At 37.9% G+C, this 27,767-nt stretch overlaps 1 protein-coding gene across 1 annotated transcript; it reads left to right on the forward strand.

Annotated features, from left to right (window-relative positions):
* Positions 1 to 291: 291 nt before the first annotated feature.
* ARFGEF2 (ADP-ribosylation factor guanine nucleotide-exchange factor 2 (brefeldin A-inhibited)) lies at positions 292 to 27,767 on the forward strand (the record flags this gene model as incomplete). The annotated part of the gene is made up of 38 exons (XM_009867937.1): positions 292 to 314; positions 1,082 to 1,205; positions 1,870 to 2,016; positions 3,007 to 3,186; positions 3,615 to 3,834; positions 4,511 to 4,582; positions 4,883 to 5,031; positions 5,426 to 5,556; positions 6,079 to 6,313; positions 6,549 to 6,648; positions 6,888 to 7,027; positions 8,025 to 8,133; positions 8,638 to 8,839; positions 9,613 to 9,724; positions 10,312 to 10,517; positions 11,433 to 11,517; positions 11,611 to 11,782; positions 12,902 to 13,053; positions 13,238 to 13,366; positions 13,742 to 13,900; positions 15,015 to 15,162; positions 15,972 to 16,071; positions 17,397 to 17,437; positions 17,522 to 17,691; positions 18,405 to 18,556; positions 18,737 to 18,909; positions 20,009 to 20,169; positions 20,985 to 21,115; positions 21,215 to 21,344; positions 21,840 to 21,975; positions 22,783 to 22,921; positions 23,019 to 23,073; positions 23,324 to 23,438; positions 23,695 to 23,825; positions 24,875 to 25,043; positions 25,406 to 25,544; positions 26,542 to 26,659; positions 27,591 to 27,767. Coding segments are annotated over 38 exons (5,232 nt in total), but the record flags the coding sequence as incomplete, so codon positions are not given.

Consider the following 27,767-nt stretch of genomic DNA (forward strand, 5'->3'; position numbering starts at 1 on the left):
TGATGTAAACTGACTCTTGAACAAAAATTGCATACTCGTGTTTTCTAAAGATATCTTTTGTTAAGAATGTTTGGAAAAATTAGCTTTTTAACATAAAAGTTGAGTGATGTGCTTTCTGATAAACAATGTAAATGTCTGCAGTCTCTGAAGATGTTACAGGAGAGGAATAGCAAATACTGGAGCACAAGACTTCTGATTTGAAACAGCCTCGCTTTATTACATTTTCCATATTTGAATTATTGATAACGATAACTTATGCTATGTGTTAATTTTTTTTTTCCAGATGAAATAAAAACAGAGCTGGAAAAGCAGAGGTAAATTATTAATTGTTATACACTATGCCAGAAAACAATAAGTGGAATAATTTGATAGTGGAAATGTAAGAGCGTATATACATTGTGGCAATAAATATGTGAATACTCAGTTATACACCTTTCTACTAAAAACATGATAGAACCCGTGTATTCCAGTTACACAGTGTTTGTAGGTGTGGGTACTCAAGCCATAACTGCCTCTGAATTTCACTGTGGAAGAATTGCGGAACTTCTAAAAGGTGCTAGTTTTTCACTTCCTTTTACTGGACTTAACATAGCCTGGTAGGAAACCATAAAGAGCCGTGGGTATCCTCTGTTTGGCAGTATATGGTCCTAACTACCTAGGTCAGGAATACCAATTTAAATATTAATCAGATTCCCTTTTTAAGACATTTTCACAGCTCTGTGCTATGGCTTTAAAATGAGCCCTCAGTGTGTTTCTCCTTGCTTAATATTTCTCATATGGGCCCTGTTTGTTTAATTCAGCATAACTTTCATAGATTTAAGTTGTGTAGGAGTTCCCCAGTATTTCAGGGAGCAGAACAGTGTTGGAGTGTAGTGAGGGAAGAGTTAAGTTGGAGAATATATGAAAAAGTTCAGGTACCATATTGATTTTCAAGAAAATTGAATTTTCTTTAACAAAATATGTATGAGAGAAACTTGCACTACATTTGTATGCTACTCTGTACTGTTCATAAAAGGAGGCAGTGCAGTTTGCTGTGGTATGCGTGTTCAGAAGAATTAATAACTTCTCTTATCCTATCTAGAGAAGGCACTGCTGCTCCACCAAAAGCAAACTTCATTGAAGCAGATAAATATTTCCTTCCGTTTGAACTGGCCTGCCAGTCAAAGTCTCCACGCATTGTCAGTACTTCACTGGATTGTTTACAGGTAATTGTTGTGTTTAAACGGAGTGAAATGGAGAAACATGCACTTAGAAAAATGGTGTGCCCTGTTGGCATTGTTAGAGTGAAGAAGCAGGACTGTCCTGAGTGCACACAGCTGTGATGCAAGTCCCTGTGGCTACCTAGATGCAAAACCCATGCAAAATAGGTTATTATCAGACTTGACTGAAAGTGCATCTTGTCAAAGTCAGAAATGTGGGTGTGTTGTTTTATAGTGAAGCAAGCCTTTGTCGAAGCTCATGAATGCTTATGTTATTCAGTAAAGATGTTTCCACTGGAGTGCTTTAAAAGCAATATTTATCGTAGTGTTTCTTGCAGTGATGATGCGATGGGAGGTCAGACTCTGCAATCCGTAGATTCATACAGAAAAAACAAATGCAACTTGTCGTGAATAGGTACAAAGACTGATTTTTTTAAAAAATCATCTGGTTGTGGTAGGAGGAAACGGTTCGAATAGAAAAAGCTTATGTATCACTTACTAAATCTGTTTTGTCTGGATGTGTGAACAATCCAGGTATTTGGTAGCCAGACTATTGGTGGTGCTAATTTTTTTGTGTTAAAACTGGTTAAGTGAGGTATGCTCTCTAAACCCCCCTTTTTATGGTTTGTTAACACTATATGGTTTTCTAACCTGCGTTCTTTCTACCTAGAAACTCATTGCGTACGGACATATCACTGGCAATGCTCCAGACAGCGGAGCTCCTGGAAAACGGCTGATTGATCGAATAGTCGAAACCATTTGCAATTGCTTTCAGGGTCCTCAGACAGATGAAGGAGTGCAACTGCAGATAATTAAGGTATTTCATTTGGTTTGTTTTGATGCAATATTAATTGTCTTTCTGGTTTTGATTTTTGTAACCGAAAATCACTGTGAAGCACTACCTGGGGCCCAGTTCCTCCGTTTCTTACACTGTTCTATGTGTCATTTGATTTAGGGAGGCTGTCCCCAGGTCAGACTTGGTATATGAAATATATTTCCTCTTGGTGAAGCAGAACATAAGGGAATACTTTATAAATGTTTGTCCTTCTTTCTGGGATGACCCAAGGCCTGGATACTTGTATCTTGCAGATGGCTTGATATTCCTCTTCTAGGGTAGTAATGCCCACATTTGTTAGGCCGCTGAACTGCTGTCAGCCTTCAGCTGAAGGCGCTGGAGCTGTGGAGCTGCTGCTTCAGCCTCTCTGCTCCTCTGTCCGTTTTTCCAGAGATCTGCAGTGCATGTTCTCAACAAGGCTAAGTAGTACCTGCGATGTGTGTTCTGCTTCTGCAATCCTCTTGGGTTAGAGTGGCTGAGGTTAGAAGTTGGTGAACCTTCTAGTAATCTCATTTGATGGCAGCGTAGTCCAATTGGCCCTTTCACAGATATTAAACCATAGCGTATAATAACCGTTTTAGAATCAGAATTGTCAGGGTTGGAAAGGAACTTAACGATCGCCTAGTTCCAACTCCCCTGCTGTGGGCAGGGACATCTGCCACTAGATCAGGCTGCTCAGAGCCCCATCCACCCTGGCCGTAAAAGCACTTTTTGTTTGGAGGTGGAATATCTCCCTTAGAGGAAAACTGATTGTGATAAAACAATTGAACAGCTCAGAAGAGAAGAGAGATCTGTGGAAATTCTATTAAACTTTCTTTGATTTGAAATGTCATTTCTAGGGAACTAGAAGTTCCTTACAATGTCTCAGTGTGTTGTGAAACAAATCCACTGATAATCATGGAAGACTTACGTGACCTGTATTGATGCCTGTTTGGTTACATTTAATTTTTATTGTGTTGTGGACTTTCTCAGGCTCTCCTCACTGCAGTAACATCTCCGTATATAGAAATTCATGAAGGAACAATTCTTCAGACTGTTCGAACCTGTTACAACATCTATCTGGCCAGTAAAAATCTTATTAATCAGACAACTGCCAAAGCTACCCTTACACAGATGTTAAATGTGATTTTTACACGGATGGAAAACCAAGCTGTATGTAACTATTATTTTTGCTGATCTCAAATGTTTAGGCTTAACACACGAAGAGAATTTTTTTTATTATTATTAGTTTTAATGTGTCTGTCATTGTAGTTAGTTATCTATTCATCTGTAGTTTGATAAAACCTATTAAATCCTGCACTGAAGCATACTGACTGATTAAAACTAAAATAGGAACCTTATTGCTGATAACAAGGTTTCACACTGTAGTTTCTGCCAAATGACTGACTTGGTATAAACAAATGATGCGATGCTTTTAAAATAAGCTCCAAGAGTGTCTTTTTAATTTGAATGGCTAAGTGATTATGTTTTCACTCTGTCTTTCTTGTTAACATGTGAAAGGACATCAGTCATCGTAGACATCTGTTTTCCCTTATCATGTTTTGTGCTTTAGATTTAACTTTTCATGTTAATTTTTCAAGATACAAGAATCCAGAGAAGTAGAAAAAACAAATCAGGAAAAATCCCAGTCTCCTGCACTTCAAGTGGTTTCCAAGTCTCCAAAACCTGGTCAGTTGAGGCACGGCAGTCAGGAAGGCAAACCCACCACTGCTGTGAGCCTGGAATTGACAAACGGGGAGCCTGAGGGGGCAGACAACGGAGAGATCAAGCTGGAGCAGGACTTGACTCTTTCAACATCAGGTGAACAAGAATAGGTTGTGTTTGCTGCTTTCATTTTAAAATGTTTCTGTTGGACAATGCTCTGTTGGGCCTTTTGGGGGTGAGTGATTTGGGTTACTGGCTCAGATCATGCTTGCTTTTTCTCAGTAGTTGTTTAGCATATATAGGCATCCTTTATCTGCAACATTATAACCATAGAAGAAAGGCTCTTGTTTTCCCTAGGATTCTTGTAAATTATATGTAGTTTATATGTATAGAATTACAATGGAATTTGACTTAATTAGTTTGATAAAGGGGGAAGGGAAGGAAAGGAAGAGAATAATCAAAGTACATAGGAAGTGACAGAATCACTGAGGTACTTGAAGTCCTGTGGTAAAAACAATGTGAATTATGAAGACCTTATCATAAGCATGTAGTGTATCTAAACTAGGAATGTAGGGTACTCCAAAACTAAAAGCTTGTAATGCAAGTTGGTGAATACAGGTGAGAAAATAAATGTATTAAAAATATCAGCGCTTTGTTTTAAACAATGGAAGTAATGTCAATGAGTACTTCTGTAAGACTTATGAAAATTCTGTAGTAGTTTTCCTCTAAAGACAAATCTGTAATTTTTCAACCTTCTCCCTCTGTCATGTTTTTCCCTTCCATCTGCTTCCTAAATAAAAGTACAAAATTATCTCTTTGTGTGTTTCGTTAGAGGGAACAACTGATGGAGGAAAGGAGATGGTTAAAGGCATCTTAGAAGATGTGGTCAAGTCAGCTGTGAAAGGTAGCAAAGTCTTCTAAAGTAAAACAGATATATCTGACAATGTCTATTGCTAGACTTGCTCCTGTGATTAAAAAAGCATGGAAGGTATTTTCTGTTACTAAATATCTTGTCAAGAACACCTGCTGAGGCAGTAAGAACAGGTTTTTATTATCTCACGATATTCTTCTTTTGCTATATCTTGAGAAACTTTCTTGTTTATAAGTGCTGCCTCTATTGCACTTGGTTGTAGAGCTTTAGAAAGTCATGGGATAAAAAAAGCCCAGTGGATGATTTTAATAAGTTTTACTTTTTCCAATTCAGTGGCTGAAGAAAAGCAAGTAGCAGAAACAGTTAAGGCTCTACCTGCATTAGAGACTGCAGATATTGCTCTTTCTGGCTCTAGTAATGAAAATGTACAAACAAATGGGATTCCAGATGACGGGCAATCTGTTTCCTCCACTGATAATCTGGTAAATAACTTCACTCTGCTAATGTATATTTAGGAAAGGAGAAATGTTTTTTGTCATGCCAGCTAATACAATGGGATTTGGAGGGTGGGAGGGAGGCAGAAAGGAGGAGCAGAAAAAGGAAGCGGCAACTACCATTTACGTAGATACTGAAAACAACTGTTCTGTAATGGATTGTGTTAGTTGTATTTAATACAAAGTAGGCGGGGAGGGGGAAAAAATCAGTCAACACATGTGAAAATGTCCAATTCCCTTTGTCTTGTTTAGGTTTAGTTTAAACTTTGCCAAAGGTACCACTTTAATCTGTAGCTAGTTTTCAGAGGAGCTGTGGAATCTTTTTAATTGCTCTGTTTGTTTATTTCACTGAGTATCTACTGTTGTGTTTTTTGCTCTGAAGGAAACAGATGTATCTGGACACCAAGCTGCTGCCAAATTTTCCCATGTCCTACAAAAGGATGCCTTCCTTGTGTTCAGGTCGTTGTGCAAGCTCTCAATGAAACCACTTGGTGATGGACCACCAGATCCCAAGTAATGAGACTGTATTTATTAAGCTGTCCTTTTCAGGTAGCTTTTGGAGACAGTTAAGTGGCTCCTGTATGGTATAATGGGTATTCGAAATTAATCTGTCGGGCCCTTGTTTCAGTTAGCTTGATGAATCTAGGATTGAAACGTACCTCAAATTACAAAATAATTAGTACTTGAAGGTATCCTGTGTAATGGTTTTATTAATCTTGCCAGTTGAAGTGGTGTTGACTTCAGTATTTGTCAAACTTTTGATGGGGGAGTAGGGAAATGCTTCTTAGTAACACTTTGTTTCATCTATTATCCTCGTCTATCTGGGTATTTTCCAGAAGTATTAACAACTTAAAGATGGTAGATGATGTCCAAAATCACTTACAAGCTTATTTCCACCCCTTCTGCTCCTTGTCTTGAAATGGATTAAAAGAGCAGTCATTTCTTCTTTACCTGCTATAGTGGTCATGCTGAATACAAGTATGTGTTCAGAGATAAATAAATCAACATTTAATATATTTTATCCTTTTTTCCTAGATCCCATGAATTGCGTTCCAAGATAGTGTCTCTCCAGCTGCTTCTCTCAGTACTGCAGAATGCTGGTCCAGTGTTCAGGACACATGAAATGTTCATCAATGCAATCAAGCAATATCTTTGTGTAGCGTTATCTAAAAATGGGGTCTCTTCTGTTCCTGATGTATTTGAGCTCTCTCTTGCCATCTTTCTCACGCTGCTTTCGAATTTCAAGACCCATTTGAAAATGCAGATTGAGGTGAGAAGCTTTCATTTGTATAATGCTCTAGTTCTGATGATAAAAAGAGAGCTAGAAGTTAGAAGTTAATGTCTTAGTTTTATTTGCTTACTAAGCTAATATATTACTACTATATTCTAATTTTCATGGGATGATACTCTCCAAGAGAAATTACTGAATAGAAATGGATTCGTACAGCTGATGTGGTTCTAGTGACTTTCAGGTCATCAAGGTCTTTACCTCATTTATTTTGCAGGTGTTCTTCAAAGAGATCTTCCTGAATATTCTAGAGACTTCTTCAAGCTCCTTTGAACACAAGTGGATGGTGATTCAAACTTTGACTAGAATTTGTGCAGGTACTTCTGTTGTTGTGAAAATCGGTTGCTTCCTCTGGCAGCAGAGGAAAATTATGTTGAAAGCAAATCCCACATGTACTGTTTAAGTGTTAAAAACTGAATTTGATCCAGTAGTAATTGGGTTAGTAGTGCTTGGGTTAAATGTCTGGATTCGCCCCTATCCTGCTCCAACTGGCTCATTCCTTTTAAAAATACCATTACGCTGAATCCTAATTCTCTCACTTCCTCTTTTTTTCAAGATGCCCAGTGTGTAGTGGATATTTATGTTAATTATGACTGTGATTTAAACGCTGCTAATATATTTGAACGCCTTGTGAATGATTTGTCCAAAATCGCGCAGGGACGAAGCGGGCACGAGTTGGGAATGACACCGTTACAGGTAAGAAAAACAGCTTTGAAGATAAGGTCCTGTTTTTTCATAAATGGTGCTGCCTGCATTGTTATTATTGCTACTTCCAGTGGTTTGTGTTGTCTGTAAACTGCTGCTGTTACTTACTTTATGTTAGTTAGCTAATTTGTAATTGGATGCTAATGATTTAGCTGCATGTTTGCATTACAATGCCAGGCTTTTTCTGGGCTTTTCTGTTAGGCTGCCGTGGGAGAGGGAATCTTGTGCCTTAGCAAATTACTCTCTTTCTGTCGTTTATGAACCACTATTAACTTCATCTTGTGTTTGCTTTACACAAACTTTTTATGCTGTATCTCAACTACAAGTATTGTGTTTTTAAAACTACGCTTTCTCAGCCCTCGGTGGGAGAGTGGAGTGTAGACGGCTTTAAGCAGGAGTGCGTTTTTTCTGACGTTCACCTAGTCCTGCAGCACTGTGTTTTTAGCCTAGGCTCATGGCTTTCAGGGCTGAAGTGAATTTGGTGCCAGTGTTTGTCTCAGAACTTCTGAGTGCACCTCACACCTTCAATTAGAATCGTACCAGTTTTTATTTCCTCACTGCCCAGTGAGGTCCTTTGACCAAAAAATTCAGATTTTGAGTAGAACTGTTTACTGTAGAGCTAAGGTAGTGAGACACTTGTTTGTGGAGAGATCTAACACAACAGAGGCTTACTGGATGATCATAATTGTTTGTACACCAAAGGAACTGCATTTAGGATTTGGTATATGTTGCCCCATGTTGTACCTCTCAATTGTCAACAGACCATCTGCTTAAATCAGCTGGGAAGTGTTCTGGTGTCAGTCTGGTTATGGTTGCTTTGGCTCAGCTGTATCCAGCCTAAATAGTCAAGAGGCAGAAACTTTGTGTGACCCATAGATTTCCCCCAGCTGAAAAACCTGCTAAGAGTTGAACAGCGTGATGTATTGCCTTCTAAAATTTTGTGGTTATACGTATAATGGTTTGGGGTTTTTTGTTTTATGCTTTCTAGGAACTAAGCCTAAGGAAAAAAGGACTTGAATGTTTGGTTTCTATTTTAAAATGTATGGTAGAATGGAGCAAAGACCTTTATGTGAACCCAAATCATCAGGCTAGCTTGGGTAAGAGTGTTTCTTTATGGAGAGATTAATTTAACGACTTTGTCTCCGTGTTTATTCAATGTTTAGAAGCTTTTCAGAAGTGTGGGTGCTAAGTTTTTGCATAATGATTAGCTTATGCAAATGAAATGTTTAACAAACAAGTCTTAATTTTGCTGCAGTAACTGGACTCTCCAAGTGTCTGCTTCAAATAACCCAGTTCTGCTGAAGAGTTTTAACCAGGCCATTGTCTACATTATAAAAGATGGCTTATGTAGAACAAGACATGTGACAAATCTTGCAGTTACTAAGTCGAAGTACAAGAATTTCTTCATAGCTGCTGCTGCTTTTCTGCCTTTTTTGAATTATTTCAGAATTGCAGCAATATAGTATCTCTATGTAGTGTAGACTGCCAAAAATATATGTAATAACGTAAGAATATTTATCATAAATTTCTACTAAAAAGTTTTATAACTAAAAGCTTTTGACTGTACAGAATAACTTAAGTCTTGCCCTGTTTATAAATAGGTTCATATAAACCATCTGAACAGGAGATGGCTGAAGGTAAATGCCTTGAGAGTGGAGGGAGACGGAGCAGTGTCAGCTCCTTGGACTCCACTGTGTCATCAGGAGTTGGAAGTGTTGGTACCCAGACTGCTGTCCCAGATGATCCTGAGCAATTTGAAGTTATCAAGCAACAAAAGGAAATAATTGAACATGGGATAGAACTGTAAGTCCAGTATGACAGGAGAACAAAAGTTCAATAGTAAAAAAAAAAACCAACCAACCAAACAAAACTGTGCATACCCATACTGTTTCTTATGGTCTCACATAGCGAAACCTACAGGGACACACGTGTTGATCTTAATGCTGAAAATTCTTGCCTGCTGTTGTCAGAAGTTAACACTGGAGGCTGTTATAGTTAAAAGGAATTCATAAACTCTTGGGTGGAGTTGAGAGTGGTTTCACAGCTTTCCTTTGTGTTGGTTCAGCTGCACAAGAGAGGAGAGAGTGTGTATCCCTACAAAGAAATTGATTCTAGCAGGCCATCTTACAGCTCTTCCACCATTTGTTGTCTTTTCTGGAAGTGGGGTTTGGAGAATTAAATCATTGTCCCGCTGTGCTTTACTACTTTTTTTTTCATGAATTTGAAAATTATGTGTGTAAGGGTTATAAAAGGGTCTTGAACAGCAACATTTTTAACTTAAATCTTAAATTCTCTGATTTTTGATGTTTCATAAGGGTCAGTTAAGTGGGGTTTTTTCCCAGCAATAACTTGTAAGCTTATCAGCAACTGAATACCCCTAACGAGATATATCCATATAGTGTGATACAGTTAACGTGTATTGCACATTCTTTGACTCTTTTCTAACTAGAAAAGAAAGGACATAGAGCTGCAGCATAGAATCTTTGGTTTAGAAGGGCTCTGTAAAACAAAGAAAAATGTAGGCTGTAATGTTTTTCAATTGTATGTCTTAGTTTCCCATGTTTTTGTCTGAACAGATTTAATAAAAAACCAAAGAGAGGAATACAGTATCTACAGGAGCAAGGAATGCTTGGCACGACAGCAGAGGACATTGCACAGTTTTTGCACCAGGAAGAACGCCTCTGTTCTGTAAGACTATGTGCAACATAAGATAATTAATACCTTTGCCCTTATCTTCTCCCTTGTCTTCCGATGTCTGTAGGCACTCTCACTTTTTAGTTCATATTTCATTAACAGGTAACTGAAACTGTAAGTGTTCTAATGAAGGTGCTTAATACCAGTGCTACTTTTCTGTTTACTTGCTGTCCCAGGCTTTTCAGCAAAATAGCTGTGTGTACAGTAAAGTGCTGGAGGGATTCCCCCGAAACAGGAGTGTGCGGTTTATCTGCATTAACAGTAGCTTGCCAGCAAAGGAAATTCATGTTCTGCAGTGGTAAAGCATTCTCTGCTAGAGGTGAAGTTGGGCACAGTTCAGCTTTCCTTGGCCCTACAGTAATGCAGATCTTGCCTTGGGGAGTGAGGGAAGCAAGAATATGCAGACTAAATGCTTTTTCTAATGTTACTGCTTTCTTGCCATCCCTCTAACGGTTCTTCCACCTGCTCAGTGAAGCCTGTGTGTCTTACAAAACTGAGAGCTGTGCAATTCTTGTAGCATAAACTCTCTTGCAAAGCTGGCAGTTGGATTACACAGTAATAACTGTCTCTTCTGTTTTTAGACTCAAGTAGGGGAATTTCTTGGGGAAAGCAACAAGTTTAACAAGGAAGTGATGTATGCCTATGTAGACCAGCTTGATTTCTGTGGAAAAGACTTTGTCTCTGCTCTACGTATATTTCTGGAAGGTTTTCGTCTGCCAGGTGAAGCCCAGAAGATCGATAGATTAATGGAGAAGTTTGCTGCTAGATATATTGAATGCAACCAACGGTAATTCAAAACCTTTGTGTTGGAGAAGTGCCTGCAGAGTGGCTGTCGTGTTTGTGGCCCTTAGGGGTGAGGTGCAACTCTCACTTGTACCAGATCAGGAACTTCCACAGGCTTTTGTGAGCAGCAGATCTTGTGGCCGGTATTGGTGCTGACCATCTTCAGCAGCCTGGTGAAATGGAAGCTTTGGATAGAAAGTGTGCTGATGCTGGCATTTCATTAAATCCCAAGGTCTTACTAGAAGGAATTGTTGAAAGAGGGAAGCCCTAAGTATGTTAAACTGTCTCTTTATTAGCTGTTCTGTTTTTAAACAAATGTAGATCAGTCAAGCATTAACAACAGTAATAAAATAAGTAGCAATTGCTAAAATTAAAAATACATGGCTTAAATAGCTAATAAGACATTTCGTGTTTTTGCTGGCATTGAGCAAAGTTTACATATGTTAGTTGACATCAAGTAGGCAGCGTTGCTATTTTTTCGAATGCCGTGAGCTAGCACTGGAGTTTAGCTAGTGTTTAGGCTTAATTGGATCCCATTCCTTAGTCCAGTTGGTGCATCACTGGATTGGTTTTGTATAATTCTTTATGAAACCCTGGGAGTGAAAAATAAGCTGCTGTTTTAGCTTTTGTAGGATTATGCAAAGAAGGACAATGTATAACCTTTCAGGAATGTACTTGAAAATTCCAGTCATTGCTGGTTTTCAACATTGTGAAGAATATGCTTTTATAACTTTTTTCATTTTTGTTTTAAAACACCCAGGGCTTCACGTGTTTTAAAGTAAAAAAATCTACGCTGTTAGCACTTTGGCTGAATGTGTGGCACTTCTGGGTATTTTTCTTGCATGTAGGAATAGAGCTAATGGATTAAGGAAATATGGCTCTGAAAACCTGTTTTGTTGTTTGTTTTTTCTTCCTTTAGGCAAACACTGTTTGCTAGTGCTGACACTGCTTATGTTTTGGCGTACTCTATTATAATGCTGACTACAGACTTGCACAGTCCACAGGTAGAAATTAAAAAACCAAACTCATAGAAGTTCAGATTTTTTTGAACTTGTATTCAAAATCTGATATCCAACTGTAACCGTTCTTTTTTACAGGTAAAAAACAAAATGACAAAGGAGCAATACATTAAGATGAATCGAGGAATTAATGACAGTAAAGACCTGCCAGTAGAATATTTATCCACAATCTATGAAGAAATAGAAGGAAAGAAAATTGCAATGAAAGAGACAAAAGAATACGCAATTACAACCAAGTGTAGTAAACCAAGTAAGGAGGAACTAGAAACTGGAAAGACCACAGTGCTCTTGAGCTATTGCAGGAACTTTCAGGATGGCGTAGTGGAGTTCAGATCTGTTTTTGAAAACATCTGTGTAATACATACATTTCATTTAGAATGGCTAATAAACATATTTGGAATGAAACTGACTCAGTTAATGCTGCTGCTTCTGTGATGGAAACACAGCTGTGTAAGTGCACCTGGCACCATTGCAGAGAGGCACTAGAAACTAGATCTGCCTGGTTTTTTAGATGGAGGTATGAGAGGAAAATAATAGAGTCACTGAAGGTGACTCTTGCTTTGGAAATTGTCTTGCATATAACACCTAGAAGTTAACAGGTGGGGTTTTGTTTCAGGTTGTTGTTTTTTTCCTCCCTAGCAGTAGCATGTCATCTTTCACAGGCTGGTAAGTGCTGTGGTCCTTACCATAATGTTTGAAAAAGAGAGAGATCAGAGTTTGTTATGATCTAGAGTCACCTGCCCTCACCAAGACCAAAAGAGGACTTCTGTGTGTATTGTACACTAGAAACCAGTATCCCGAGCTGTGCTCTGCTTTTACTAAGAATAGCTGGTTATAATTTATTTCAAATTAGTGAATTCTGAATCCTCAGCATAGTGTTTTTCAGTGTTTTCTGTGCTGTTTGCAGGTCTCCCAGATCAAAATAGAAATGAAATGGATTTGCTTGAAAATTTGAAGTTGCAACCTTTAGTATAAGGATAAAGAAACACCAGGTTACTAATTTACTTATCAAGTTGATGAGGGCTAGTTTTGGTTTGAGGATGTCAGCTTAAGAAGGTGAAGGATTTTTCCATCTGTTTTTACAGGCAGAGTGACTTAATAGAGCATGCCTCTGTGACCTGTAATCATTAGGCCGTAATATGGCATAGAATGAAGTGCTGAATTAATTATTTTATATAGAATAAAGTCTTAAGTCGGGAGGTGGGGTTTAGTGCTTGGACCCTACTACAGCCTCCTGAATTCTAACATCCTGGAAGATTTTCATCTTTAGGTTTACCGTCATTTAACATTTTGCCATGCTCAGTGTGAAAATGTGTAATATGTCTCTCCTAAAAAAGAAAACAATGGTGCTGTGTGGTGTTCCCCTTAGGCGTAGCCAGTGAGAAGCAGCGAAGGTTGTTGTACAACTTGGAGATGGAACAGATGGCTAAAACAGCCAAAGCCCTCATGGAGGCAGTAAGCCACGCAAAGGCTCCTTTTACTAGCGCCACTCATCTGGATCATGTCAGACCCATGTTCAAAGTGAGTGTGAAATTCTTCTGTCTTCATTGCTAAGAGTTTTAAGCATGGTAAAAAGCAAAAAATTACCCCAAAGAGTTAGGTAATGCAACAGGTGGACTCTTTGGATATATTGGGTTTCAGTTACATAGTGTTTTGGGGCTAAAATAATAATACAATTCTGAATTTAGTTTCTTCCTTTCTTTAGCTTGTATGGACTCCGTTGCTGGCAGCTTACAGCGTTGGCTTGCAGAACTGTGATGACACAGAAGTTGCATCCCTTTGTTTGGAAGGAATACGATGTGCAATTAGAATAGCCTGTATCTTTGGAATGCAGGTTTGTATAAGACTTAACCTGGTTCTGGCTAAGGGCAGTGTAGGCTCTGGGAGGGAGAATTACAAGCAATTTATGCATAGAAATGAAGTGGCTCATCTAATTACTTGAAACGGTAAAATAAAATACTACAATTGTGTTTTACTCTTAGGATCTTAATATTGTGAAGCTTTTCTTCAACTCTGCGTTTTTTTTATTGCTGAGTCTATTAAGAGCGTTTGCTAACTTGCCTCCTACTCTCCTTCAGCTGGAAAGCGCTCTTATATAATTGCCAACTATACATAGAAGGAAAATTGCGTAGGCAGGCTGGACAAGTAATTTTCTCTAGCTCTTCAGGGACTTGATTACAATGCTTTTTTTTTTTCCTCTGTCTTGTAGCTTGAACGAGATGCTTATGTGCAGGCCCTTGCTCGTTTCTCCTTGTTGACCGCCAGTTCCAGTATTACAGAGATGAAACAGAAGAATATCGATACCATTAAGACACTTATTACAGTTGCTCACACAGATGGCAATTATCTTGGGAACTCTTGGCATGAGGTAAAAACTTGATGAGTTTAAATAATGCAACTGCATTGTGCTTTGAAAATATGCAGGATTTAGTTCTACTTTCAGTCTTTAGTAACTGCGTGTAGCTCTCAGCATGTGTCAGAACCCTGTTTAAAATGCGGATGCAAACACATTATTTTGTTAGTGTTTTTCTCTCTATATATGTATATATGACAGATGCTATATGTATAAATGACAGACCCTATAGACACTGTGTGACCAGTATTGTAATTTTTATAGATGCTTTTTATATGGAATTAAAACCATATTAAAATTTCATTTTACTTCAGAGAATTCTGCACAGAAGCTATTGTCTTCTTGTTCACATAAAAATATTCGAGCTCACAGGTCTGGATTTGTCTGTGCAGCATTTAGCAACACTTACACACATGATCACGTGAAAAATTAGCGCTAAAATAAGTTGCAGGGAGGGGGAACAGGTGAGGATACCTTGTGAGGATACCTTATCAGGATCATAGTATTTGCTGTGTGATCATATAAATCAAAAGCTACTCTAGCTGGTAAATTGCTTGGACCTGACTTGCAGCACATCCTCACAAATGCTTGTGCCAGTCCAAGGGATCTTGCAGTGGGCGAGTAAGAAAGAAGAGAGAATCGGTTTTTTGCTGATGGCAAGGCACAGTTTTGGCGTTTTCACTGGTTGCATTGTGACGTTGTTACGCAAAGTGGTAGCTGCAATAATTCAGTCTTTTCATCTCTCTGAGATAATGAACTCCCTCAAGTGAACACCAAGGTGTTTACAGTTTTGAAAGCTGATGCTGTGAGAAGTAACAGAAAGGTTTCCCCTAGAATTTAGAGATCCAAGGTAGATTTATTTTTCTTTTTTGCTACTCTTTATTTTTTTCTTGTTTTGGAACTATTCATGGCAGCTGGTGATCTTGAATAAATCACTCAACTTTATTTGCAGTTTTATGAGTAATGTTTCATCATTTACAGTTACATCAGTTACATCAAAACTGTTATTGTTGTCAAAGTTGTTTTAAAGGTTAGAGAACCTGGAGTGATTAAAAATATTACATATATGTTAGGAATAAAAAATATGATGGTGTCCAGAAACAGAATGTTTAAATATTTTTGCATTTAGATCTTGAAATGTATTAGCCAGCTGGAACTAGCACAACTTATAGGAACGGGAGTGAAAACTCGGTACTTATCTGGCTCTGGACGTGAGAGGGAAGGAAGCATTAAAGGCTATGCATCCGGAGGGGAAGAGTTTATGGGCCTGGGATTAGGTAAGATTGATAACCTTGAACTTCACAAAGATGTATATGTAAGTGAAGGATGATGGCTGACAAAGCTCAGTGTTATAAGATACTAAAATACATTTACTTGCTTTTAGGGGAAGCTGTACTGAATTAGTGAGACTTTAAAAAAAATGGAACCGTATATTTTAAGATGTATTCGTAATTACCAGATCTATTCTAGTTTTGTAATTGGGTTAAGCTATTTAATAAAACTCCAGTTTTATTTATTGAAATATGTTGTTGTCAAAACTGCTTTACCAAACTTACTAAATCATGATTTTGTTAACAGTATTGTCAGTTCTTTCTGTAACTTTTTCTTTCTGTAAATTTAAGGCAAGTTGTCACGTCCCTCTGTCTTGGAAAACCACGAAGGAAACCTTTTTGTTTGAAAATACTCTGGAGTTGAAGCTAGGCACAGTGATGATGGTGAATATAACAGAACTGTGCCTGGCATTAACTACTTGTATCTAACTTAGAATTAATGCTTTAAAATAATTTTTTCTCCTTTCCAGTCTCATTGATAGCATTACATCATCTTAACTTAATAGACATGATGGTCAAAACACAGTGTCCTAAGGTGAAAAAAACCACAATGCCCTAAGAGGAAAAAAAACACCCGTACTTATTACGGGATATTTAATTTTTTAATAATCTGACACAGATGTGGCAAAGACATCATCTGCTTCATGAAAATTAGGAGCTAATTGGAAGTTTTATCTGTATGTATAAAGTTGGGGTCAATATAGAGTCAGAATTTCATGATGCTAGGTACTGGGTTTACGTGGCTTTTATCACAGGTAACCTCGTTGGAAGTGGAGCTGATAAACGACATATGGCCAGCATTCAGGAGTCCGTGGGAGAGACGAGTTCACAGAGTGTGGTGGTAGCAGTAGACAGGTACTGAGAATACAATCTCTTTCTGGGGAAAATGGGACTTGAAGTTCCTGACAATCCTTCTTTATTTGCAGACTCTGTCAGAGACTTTTGTTCTTGAAGCTGACTTTTCTTGTCAGCAAGATGCTGATACTCACATGCTTTCTCTGGACCCAATAAGTGTGTCTCTTTAGGCATGTAGTAGTCACAAAACAAAGACTGTCCTTAAGTAACAGTATAACTAGTGTGGTGTATTGTGAGAAGGGGCACTGTGTATGCATGTGTTTTTACACCTTTTCTCTGGAATAAGCCAGTGAAGACCAGAATTAGTTTGGTATTACGTATTTAGCTATTTTTGTTTTATGAATCTGATAATTCTCTTTAAGTTATATGTTTGTGTGTTCAGTGTATTTGGGTGGGATTTTTTGTGGGTTGTTTTTTTTTTTTTCTTCCTTCTGTGATGTAGCCTGAACAGGACAGATATCCAAAAACGAATAAATGTCATTATTGTATTAAATCATGCCATTTTCTTTTGTCATGGGAACTTCAGGATTACAGCATTTCTTCAATTGCTGTTCTGCAGCTCTTCTACTCATTAATTGCAGTGTTCCTGTCCAAGTAATTATCTTTCTCATCTGTCCTTCTAAAGTGTTGTCTAAAAAGATGCTTCTATCATAAACCATGTGTGGAAAGGGGCTTTTTTATAACTGAAACTATTGCCAAGTTTCATACGTTCATGTAGTATCATACATTCAGACTTGTAGTATTTATTGTAACAGAAATGTGCCTATTACCATATCAAAGTCTAAAACATTTGGAAACATTCTTCACTTAGAGTTCTGTGTGAACCATGATCAGTGATCTGAAATCCTCTCAGGACCAAGTAACTGAAGGGGAAGAAGCGACAAGAAGGTGCATCCACAGTCTTCCTGCAATCTGTTTGGATGGCCTCAACTTACAGCATTCTTGAACAGTATAAAGATCAAGCAGGTGGCTGGCATCCACTGAAGCTTTCTTAATGTCTTCTTATTCTCTCTGCGGAATTTAACACACTGTCACCAAAATGACTGCCCCAGCACTACTTGCCCCCAATTAAAATGTGAGCTTGTGCCTGCTTCCTGCAGTGAGGAAGGAGCACAATAGACTCGCAGTGGCAGCAGAGAAGAGAATGCCCAGGCTAGGAGAAGGACAGGAACCGCTGCCAAGGAGTAAGAATAGAACAGTTGCAGGGTTCATGGCATGCAGGGTTGTAAAGTGCCTCCAGGACACGTGCTGATATTTGCACTAAGATGTGATTTGACTCTTGTGGATGCGCAGCTAAAACTGCAACTCATTTCCTTGTTCCACAGGATATTTACAGGATCAACGAGGCTGGATGGAAATGCAATAGGTACGTACGCCGACCTTTTGGCGGGTTACAGGAACTCTTGCAGTGTAACCTCCTGAACTTACAGCAGTGTGTTTTAATGTTCAGTTGACTTTGTCCGATGGCTGTGCGCTGTTTCCATGGATGAGCTGGCTTCCCCACATCACCCACGTATGTTCAGCCTGCAGAAGATAGTGGAGATCTCGTATTACAACATGAACCGCATTAGGCTGCAGTGGTCAAGGATTTGGCATGTGATTGGAGATCACTTCAATAAGGTATTTTTTAAAATCAGGTTTCAGAACACACATGAAAAGCAGGATTTCTTTAATCAGATTTTTACTTTTGTGTTCTTAGCAGTGTAGGTTGATATTTTTTAAAAAAACTTATAAATTCATTCAAGGCACCTAAAGGAAGAAACTATTTAAAAACTTCAAGAATATAAATAAAAGCGGAAATGTTTATGGGAGTGATCTCTAATTGCCTCATTATATGATTTTGTATTTGTAATTTTTCTTTATGCCATTGTCTTATCTTTCCAGTCAAATGCCAAGTTAGCAAGTTCCTCTAAAATATGTACAGGTGATCCTGGAACAACAAAAGCACTTGTTGCATACAAAATACGTGGGTCTGTTTAGTTGGATCAAATGACTTAGGGGGCTGGTTAGCTCAGTCAGTTGAGTGTGGCGCTAACAGCGCCGAGGTCACTAGTTCGATTCCCATGTGTTGCCTGATCTAGTCGAGAGGTGGCGACCCTGGCAACAGGGAGGCTGGATTGAAATGATCTCTGAGGTCCCTTCCAGCCTAGGCCTTTCTATGACATGACATAACGTGACTGAGAAGGCCCTCTCTGAAAGTAACTCCATATCTTCTAAGTAACTGAAAACTAGAATGTGCTAACGATTTTTTTTTTTTTTCAAATGTTGAATTTGTTACTGATATAAGTAATACAATAGCTGTGTTTGTCTTTGAAAACATACTTTTCTTCTAGGTTGGATGTAACCCTAATGAAGATGTTGCCATCTTTGCAGTAGATTCATTAAGGCAGCTGTCAATGAAATTTCTTGAGAAGGGAGAGTTAGCCAACTTCCGCTTCCAGAAAGACTTCCTAAGGCCTTTTGAACATATTATGAAGAAAAACAGGTGTGATGCACTGCAGTTTCTGTACTAGCTTACTTTAGTCCTATTTAAAAGTGTTTCTTGGTGTGGGTTAGATTGTTGCATACGTGGAAGTGGCACAGTTACTCTTTGTGTTAGTGTAAAGTTGTGTCACTTCTGAAAGTGTTGCTTTTTTTGATATTATTCTTTTGATATTTTTTTAAGATCGCCAACTATTCGGGACATGGTAATACGCTGTATTGCTCAGATGGTGAACTCTCAAGCTCGTAATATTCGTTCAGGCTGGAAGAATATTTTTGCAGTCTTTCATCAAGCAGCATCAGATCACGACGGGAATATTGTGGAGCTGGCCTTCCAAACGACAGCACATATAGTTAGTAAGTAATACTTGACAGATGCAAGTACTGAAATTAGCTTACTACTGTGATTCTTGTTTAAAAGCCCATCAGAATAAAACTTTTGTATTTCCAGGTAAATAAACACAAGATTTTGCAGCCAGTAGACTCTACAGCGAGGCCTTACCTGTTAAGTCTCCTGATTGCTATGGAGAGGAAAAACTAGATATAGCTATCCTGCTGTAGAACTTTGAAAGTTTGGAATAGATTCAATAAGGTTTTTTTGTTATGCCATCTGTCACAATAAATTGTTTTGGATTAAGGAACGCATTTCATGAATTTCCATGTTGATTCAATATCATATGTTGTGGATCATAAGGCTTGTGACACTGACACATGACTGCTTGTTGAGTTCTACTTCATACAGCTTACTGGCTCTAAAAGTATATTTGCTGCCACTTTCAGAGGAAGACAACCAATTAAAATATTCTTGAAATGGACCTTCAATATTGATTGTAGCTTTCTTAATAGGAAGAGAGTAGATTCAGTAGCATGGGGGAAAAGGAGCTATGGACACTATTGATAAATAGTAAATAATAATAAAACTTTTATTTGCTAACTTGAATTGTGTAGATGTTGGGAGTTGTAGTTTGTTCAAAAGTTTGTGTGCATTGAATTTGGTTTGCATTTAGTCTGTCCCTTAAACCTGACACCTAACTGCTTTTTCCTTTCGCTACAGCATATGAATAATTACAGGCTTAGATAATTTAGGTAAATTTAGGTTATTTCGTTCACAGGAGGGAAGCTAGCATCAAGTTTTACTCCTGTTCTCAAAATATTTTAAGAGCTTTGGGTTGCATAGGCTGTGGGAGGAAACTGAACTATATAAGGAGCCATGAAATAATCCTAGATCACAAAACTGCTAACTATCCGACCAGAGAAAATGTGATGCTGACCAATTTGGGTGGAAGGATGGGATGGGGAAGAATGCAAGGGAAGAGAGGGAACTGTATTTCATCTAGAACCTCTGGTCCTTTCGCATTTGTCTGTTTGGTAGCAGCATACCATGAGTGACATATGCTGATCAATGCTAGTGTATATGTGGATTTCAATATCAGTAAATTTTGTTTCTTCTTTACAGCAAATATTTTTCAACAGCACTTTCCAGCAGCAATTGACTCATTTCAGGATGCAGTAAAATGTCTTTCTGAGTTTGCCTGTAATGTTGCGTTTCCGGACACCAGCATGGAAGCTATCAGACTTATTCGATATTGTGCAAAATATGTTTCAGAAAGACCACAGGTATTTTCTTTTTAATTTTTGCTTTTGTGTATTCTTACACAGTCTTCTGCTGTTAAGCCGAGACTAATCTTGTAACTGAGAGCTTTCAGACCCAAAATTCCATTTCCTAGCAGCTAAAAGCTTATTCAGAATTAGGAGTTGTTTTTCTATGACGTAAGCAGTAAACTAGGACCACTTAAAAAATTTAAAGTCTCATCAGTCCAAATTGGAAATAACTAAATTAAATGGCCTTTTTTCTTTTTTTTTTTTTTCTTCTTCTTTTGGATAATGTTAGTATGACCTGGAAGACAATACTACTTGTTCCGTTGCCCTAGTTGTGTCTAATGAAATTGGTTACGAACATGTATGTTTTTCTATATTCGTCTATTGTGTGAGTACTTAGTGTAATAACCACTGGCTGAAAAGAGCCTGGAGTTGGATTGCAGTTGCATGTTACTGTTGCTGTATTTGATGTGCCAGAAAAGTACAGAACTCATTCATACCAAACTTAGATTTCCTTATTACCTGTGTTTATGTAATTGTTGCCTGTTGCTGTTAAACTTGCTCGCTGAAGTCCAAACCTCTGCAACTTGTAAAACCTTTAGCAGCACTGAAGTAAAACAATTTAAGTATTTACATCACTTCTCCCTCCTCCCAGTATTTTCACAAATGGTTATGTCCCAAATTTATACTTGTATTTTACAGGATTTGCGTGTTACGGTTAAATTTTCCAAGTTTGTCTGTGCCAGTAGTAGTATTCAAATCTGTCAGATTTTAAGTTGGTTCCGAGATTATTTTTTTTTTTTTAATCGGTTTTTTTCCTACTCGTCTCCAAGGTATTAAGAGAGTACACAAGTGACGACATGAATGTTGCTCCTGGAGACAGAGTGTGGGTCAGAGGATGGTTTCCCATTTTATTTGAGCTTTCTTGTATCATCAATCGCTGCAAATTAGATGTTCGAACAAGGTAATAAAGCTGCTTTTTTATTCATTATTATTATTCTTCAGTTAATGAGATCCCAGGTATGCATTTTAATATCTTTTATTTGTTTGGGTTTATTTATAGGGGCTTAACAGTGATGTTTGAAATAATGAAGAGTTATGGCCATACCTTTGAAAAGCACTGGTGGCAAGATCTGTTCAGAATTGTGTTTCGGATTTTTGATAACATGAAACTCCCCGAACAGCAAACAGAGGTAAAGGGACAAAAAAAAATTCCCAAAAACCCAAACAAAAGGCAAAAAGCAAGCAAACATTACAGTTGTTGTTTAAGAACTTAAACACTCGAGGCAGCAGTTGATATGGTTTGCCTTGTCAGCGTGTTGCCACCCCATGCTGCCCCAGACACCCGGATATGTCATTGTACTCTGCCGTGTGCTGTGCTATGTGTGAAACGTGTGATAGTGTCCTGTGAGCTGGCTGGCGCTTCTGTCTGTGGAAGTGTTTTCAAGGAGAATATTCACACTTTGTTGTGAAAATGTGTAGTTTTCCAAACAGTATTTACATGGCCAACTAAATGCTTCTGACAAGAGATCTGCAATACTGAGGCTTTTTACTTTTATCTCAATTCTACTTCTGCCCTCGCAGGCCATATCCTTTGTTGAATAGCCACGTGTAGCCACGAAGAAGGCAAGTGCTGTCATCGTAGAAGAACCTGCATAAAAACAAAGGCTTTTTGTTTTTTCTCTTAGAAATCTGAATGGATGACCACCACATGCAACCATGCACTTTATGCAATCTGTGATGTATTTACACAATTTTATGAAGCTTTAAATGAGATCCTTCTTCCTGACATTCTTACACAGTTACACTGGTGTGTAAAACAAGGTAGCTTATTTATTTCTATCCTTTGATTAATGTATTTTTTTTTTAAATGCTAATTACTTAAGAAGGGAAAGTTAACTGAGCTGTGGAAGAAGGAAAACTACTGTTAGGACAATATGTCATGTAGTGGATGGATGCGGTATCTTAAATAATTGAGCATCGTTCTATGTAATGTTAGGCAGCTCATCTGTTAATGTATTTATACTGTGTTTATGGTGCTATTGTGACAGAGGAAAAGCATTTAAAGAATTGCATTAATCTTCTGCCAACAATCTTCCTCCATCTGGCTGCATGGATAAAATACCTCATTTATTTACACACACTCACACTCACACTCACACTCGGTTTGTTTGGTTTTTTTATTCTCTCTCCTCTCAACCGTCTACTTTTAAATGCTAAATTAAATGCTAAACACATTCCTAAAGAATGTGTTTTCTTTTGAGCTCCAACTCTTATGCCTCAAATCCTGCATATTGCTAGCATGGAATGTGGTGGGGACTACTTTGCAGGAAATTCTGAGTTTCTAACTGGTGCCTCTCCTTCCTTTGTCTCACTCTATGCTTCCTTTCTGCTGCTCTCCTGTCCTTTGTCTTTCCTGTTTGGATTTCAATCTTAAACACTTTTTTTATTTATTATTCAGTAGGTTCCTAAGCTTGATATTACTGTAATACACTTTGCAAGTAGGCTTTAAGCGAAGATACCATGCATTTCACAATACTGGTAGACATGTTTAATGGAGCAGTAATAGTTAATGCTTAATTTTTTATTGATATTGTAGAACTTAATAAATATGGAACATTTCATTCACAGATAACGAGCAGTTGGCTCGATCAGGTACAAACTGCCTAGAAAACCTGGTAATATTGAATGGACAGAAATTCAGCCCTGAAGTCTGGGGCCAGACGTGCAATTGTATGCTAGAAATCTTCAAAACTACTATTCCTCATGTGTAAGTTCATAAACCTAATTTTCATACTAATACCTGATTCCAAAATTCCAAAACAACAATATTTACTTCTTTTTAAATTATTATTTATTTTGTGAAGTTTGCTGACATGGAGGCCTGTGGGGATGGAGGAAGATTCTGCTGAAAAACACTTGGTAAGAGCTGATTCAGTGTGTCAAACTAACTTGAAGGGTTTTGTATTAGGTGAGCTTTTGAATATTTTATTGTAGTAAATACACTTGACAACAAATGTTCAAATTGACACTATCTTATATTGATGTCTTTCTAAAATAAGAAAAATGCAGGAAGCCTTTGAATCTAAGATTAGTGAAGTCATCTGGAAACTGATAGCTGGTTGGTAGCTAGTGTTTGGGATTGCTAGAATTGTTCTGCATTCTCTTCTAGGATTTAGACCTAGATCACCAGTCCTTAAGCAGCATGGAGAAAAATGCTTCAGAAAGAGGACAAAGTCAGTTTTCAAATCCGACAGATGAGAGTTGGAAAGGTGGTCCTTATACAAGTAAGGAAAACGTGCAAGTTTATTGAATGAACTTTTATAGCCGCTCTTAGTCCAGTTCTGTAGTTCTGTAGAGAAAATGTTTGGGTACATTCTTTACAACTTGTGTTTATGACTTGGAATGAAATTTTCTGCATACAGGATAATTCACAGCATCACTAAATATCAAAATTCTAACGATAATGCAGTGTTTCGCTAGCCTATCATAAGTGAATTGTTGTAAGTTACCTCTGAAATTTGTGTTACTCCATTTCATTAGACCAGAAACTATTTGCTGGCCTCCTTATAAAGTGTGTGGTGCAGCTGGAGTTGATACAGACCATTGATAATATAGTGTTCTACCCAGCAACAAGCAAGAAGGAAGATGCTGAGCACATGGCTGCAGCTCAGGTACCATCACTTGTTTATAACCTTGTTGTGGCAGTAAGGTACAAAGACTAGTGAATGCTCTGAAGAGTGCTTACAAAATAGTGTGTAGTCTCTCCCTTTTATCTCTCTGCACTTCCCTGAATGTGTGTGTCATTACTCTTAAGCTGGGACTTTTTTTATTATTTTATTTTTTTACTATCTACAGTGTTTCCTGGCAATATACTTGTTGGATTAGTATAATTATAATACCATTATTTTTATTGTAAATATAATACATGTTTTTATAATGAGTACATGCTCATCAAGAATATTTTTTGTTTGTTGCGGAGAGAGCATTCTTTTTTGTTTTTTAGCCTGGATATCTTCATTTAGTCATAGTTGAGGCTTTGCTCAGCCTCTAGGTATTTAAACAGGAGGAGATGCAGAAGTTGACCTTGAGCAAGGTTATTGGTCAAGATTTAACTTGTTACGTGCCTCAGAGGGGTCCTTCTCTCCGAAAATTCTCCTAGGCATTAGTGCAAGATAGCTCTTGCTTGGCTATGTTAATAAAGCCCTAAGCTAGAAGTTTGAACTAGTGGATACATTTTGGGGATGTTATGGTTAAATTCCTAATGAAATTACTTTTAAAAATTGGCCAGTTTTAGTGAAACTTGACAGTAGCCAAAGATGAGTAATTTCTACACTATGCAACTTTTAAACTTGCACTATTATTGTGATTCATTTTGATGTTTTTCTTAATTCAGCACACCTACGCAGCTCCTAGAAGAGAGGAAATATTCTACATTGTATTGCTATGGCATTTTTATGCCTCAATATAAGGAAGGTTCTTCCCATGTTTTTCTTGATTATTTTTTTCTTACTGATTACTAGGATAGATCATAACTTCTCTATTTTAAAATACCCTGCTGAAAAGAGTAAAACTCTGATATTTGACAGGACCGTTCTGCTGCATTCTGTTGTACTAATATTTCACTCGTACCTAAAAATGGAATCTGGAGTTATAGTCTGTCAAGTCTCCTAAGCTTACTTAGAATATGTTACTGACGCTCCCTCTCTCCCTCCCACTTCAGAGAGATGCGTTGGATGCAGATATCCACATTGACACAGAAGACCAAGGAATGTATAAATATATGTCTTCACATCACCTCTTTAAGTTACTAGATTGTCTACAAGAGTCTCATTCCTTTTCAAAAGCCTTTAATTCAAATTATGAACAGCGAACTGTGTTATGGAGAGCAGGTGAGGCTTTTATTTTTAGTTTGATAAAAATACTGAGCCCCACTTACAGTTTAGCTATCGAGATACAAAAGTATGCATTGCAATAATCTCTACAATTAATCTGAAAGTGTTGTGTGCTTTTATTGTTGTCTTCTTCCTGATGGCTTGGATAATTCTATTTGCTAAATTACCTGCTTTTCTGATTAAAGTAGAGCGATGTAGTTTGTACAACTGTAGTTAAATATCTTCATAAATAGATATCAAAATCAAGGAGGAGAAAATACTGTCTGGACAAGAAATTGTTACTGCTCACTAGTTCAGCTCTGGGCTAGTAACTACAAATGTGAGTGTTCCCTCTCTCCCTATGTGTACCTCATTTCTAGGGTTCAAGGGTAAATCAAAACCCAATCTCTTAAAACAAGAGACCAGCAGCTTGGCTTGCTGCTTGAGAATACTCTTTCGAATGTATGTGGATGAAAACCGCCGAGACTCCTGGGAGGCCATACAGCAGCGACTGCTCAGGTAGGAGGAGCGGCTTGGCCGGGATGCCTTCTGTTCTCAGCCCTTCCGGCAATCCCTGGATGCGAACATTCTGATTTAAGATGCTGAGCAGACCGTGCAAAGTATACGAAGATATAGATGCGTGACTACTCTTCATTAAAAATTAATTTAGCAATAAGAAAGCAATCTACATGGAATAAAGGAAGCAGATTCTTGGTTGACATAACGTTTCCTTTACAAAAGTGGTAGTATATGAGTACTTCTCACCTCTGAGTACTTCATGATATTCAGAGCTATAATAGGACGCAGTAATCTAAACATAGTGCAGCATAAGCTATTGTATACCTGTAACTTAGGTAAATGTAGAAAATTAGACTAAATTCATATAAAAAGGCATTGGGCAGTGGATTTCAGTAGTATTCTGATTTGTCAGCATTCTACAGATGTATTAATATTTTTAGTGTGTAAAAGAGGAGGTTCCATTCCTTCTTTATTTAAAATAGTGCCCCAAAAAAGCCATAGTGAGCAACACAGTTTGTATCTTGTGTTGACAGTTTAGAGCAAGGACAAAAATTTATTAATACAAAATTAATCCCTCTTTAGTCTGTGATGCTGAGCTCTGTGGATATTTGTTAAAGCAGTCTAGATTTTGAGGGAGAACTTTTTCATGTTGCTATTGCCTAAGCTGGTCCAATATAAGGATCAGTAAATACTGTTTGCAGGTTGAAGGTGAGAGTGGTTTAATTACAGAATGTTTGAGGAAAATCAGACTCTTCCACCACTGACACCATGATTCTTTGTTGACAGCATGAAAACCATTTCACTTATCTTGAACAGCAGCTGTAAGAGAAAAATCAGAGAGATGTTTGTGTAAACTTGTTGTGTGTAATTGAAAACTTTCCCATGGAAATGCATCTTGTTCAAAAACCAAAGACACCATGACAGGACAAACAGTGCATGTTATAAAACTTTTAATATGTTTTCGTTATGGTTTGTCTGAACTGCATCATCTCTTCAGTGTATGCAGTGAAGCCCTGGCGTATTTTATTACTGTGAACTCGGAAAGCCACAGAGAAGCTTGGACCAATCTCCTGCTGTTGCTTTTAACAAAAACACTAAAAATCAGTGACGAAAAGGTAAGAACAGGCTGAAATGTCTGCTTGCATTCAGGTATTTTTTTCATTTCTGCTTTTGCTGAATTTAATCTTTCTTATTATCCATATTGCAAGGTGGATAGTTTGCTTACTCACACAGCATGTACTCTTCTTGAAATACAGCAGTCATTATATTTCCACTTTTTGCAAGCATTCTACATTGTAAAAGTCATACTGCATCCATGAAATTCACAGCTGTATAGAAATAATCATAAAATTACTGCAGTGCTTTCATATAAAAGCGCAACGGGTGTGCTTGTGCTGAATTACAGCCGTGCAAGAACGGTGGAGGTGAATTTCACCACTATGTTGGAATTGTGGTTCCTTGACAGTGATGGCAAAACAGAATTTTCTGGATCTTGGCCCCATTAAGGAAAAAGTGAATGCATATATTAAGTGCATTTTTTCCTGATTTGGTTTGGGCTTTTTTTTTCCCATCCTGTATTGCAAAGTGTAGTTTGGAATGTTTTATTGCAATTTACCAATATTTTAAGAAATAGTAGTGGTGGCTTGGCTTCTCCAGGTAGCAGCAATTTGGTGATGTCCCTGGGGTTATGGTGTGTGGTGAGAATACTCTTAACTCTTTGTAGATAAAATAGCAACTATGTTTTCTACAAGGAGTCCCTGATACTACCTCCAGCCTGAGAAATCTCCAAGACGCAAAATAGTCTAACCGTTTTAGGGAAGTAATGCCAAATGCACACTCTGTGTGTGTGGTTTCCTGAAGGTGTCTGCTAGGGCTGCTGCGAAAAACAGACACTGAGCTTTTTGAAGGCCCTTTGGCCAGCCAGGAGCACCTTGGATTGGGTGAGACGTTGTGTTTTAACATGTCAGTGTAGCCATGAATGTGGAAAAGCTCTGCACTTTCCGATAGTAGTAGAGTAATCTTTTTTTTTTATCTCTTCTTTGATAGTTTAGAGCACATGCTTCAATGTATTACCCATACTTGTGTGAAATCATGCAGTTTGACCTGATTCCTGAGCTTCGAGCCGTGCTACGGAAGTTCTTCCTGCGTATAGGTGTGGTGTTCCAAATCTGCGTCACGGAGGAGCAGGTACGGACAACTGGGATGAACTTACCTTCGTGGTAG

Source organism: Apaloderma vittatum, unplaced genomic scaffold, assembly GCF_000703405.1.
Source record: "Apaloderma vittatum isolate BGI_N311 unplaced genomic scaffold, ASM70340v1 scaffold16734, whole genome shotgun sequence".
Taxonomy (NCBI): Eukaryota; Metazoa; Chordata; class Aves; order Trogoniformes; family Trogonidae; genus Apaloderma; species Apaloderma vittatum.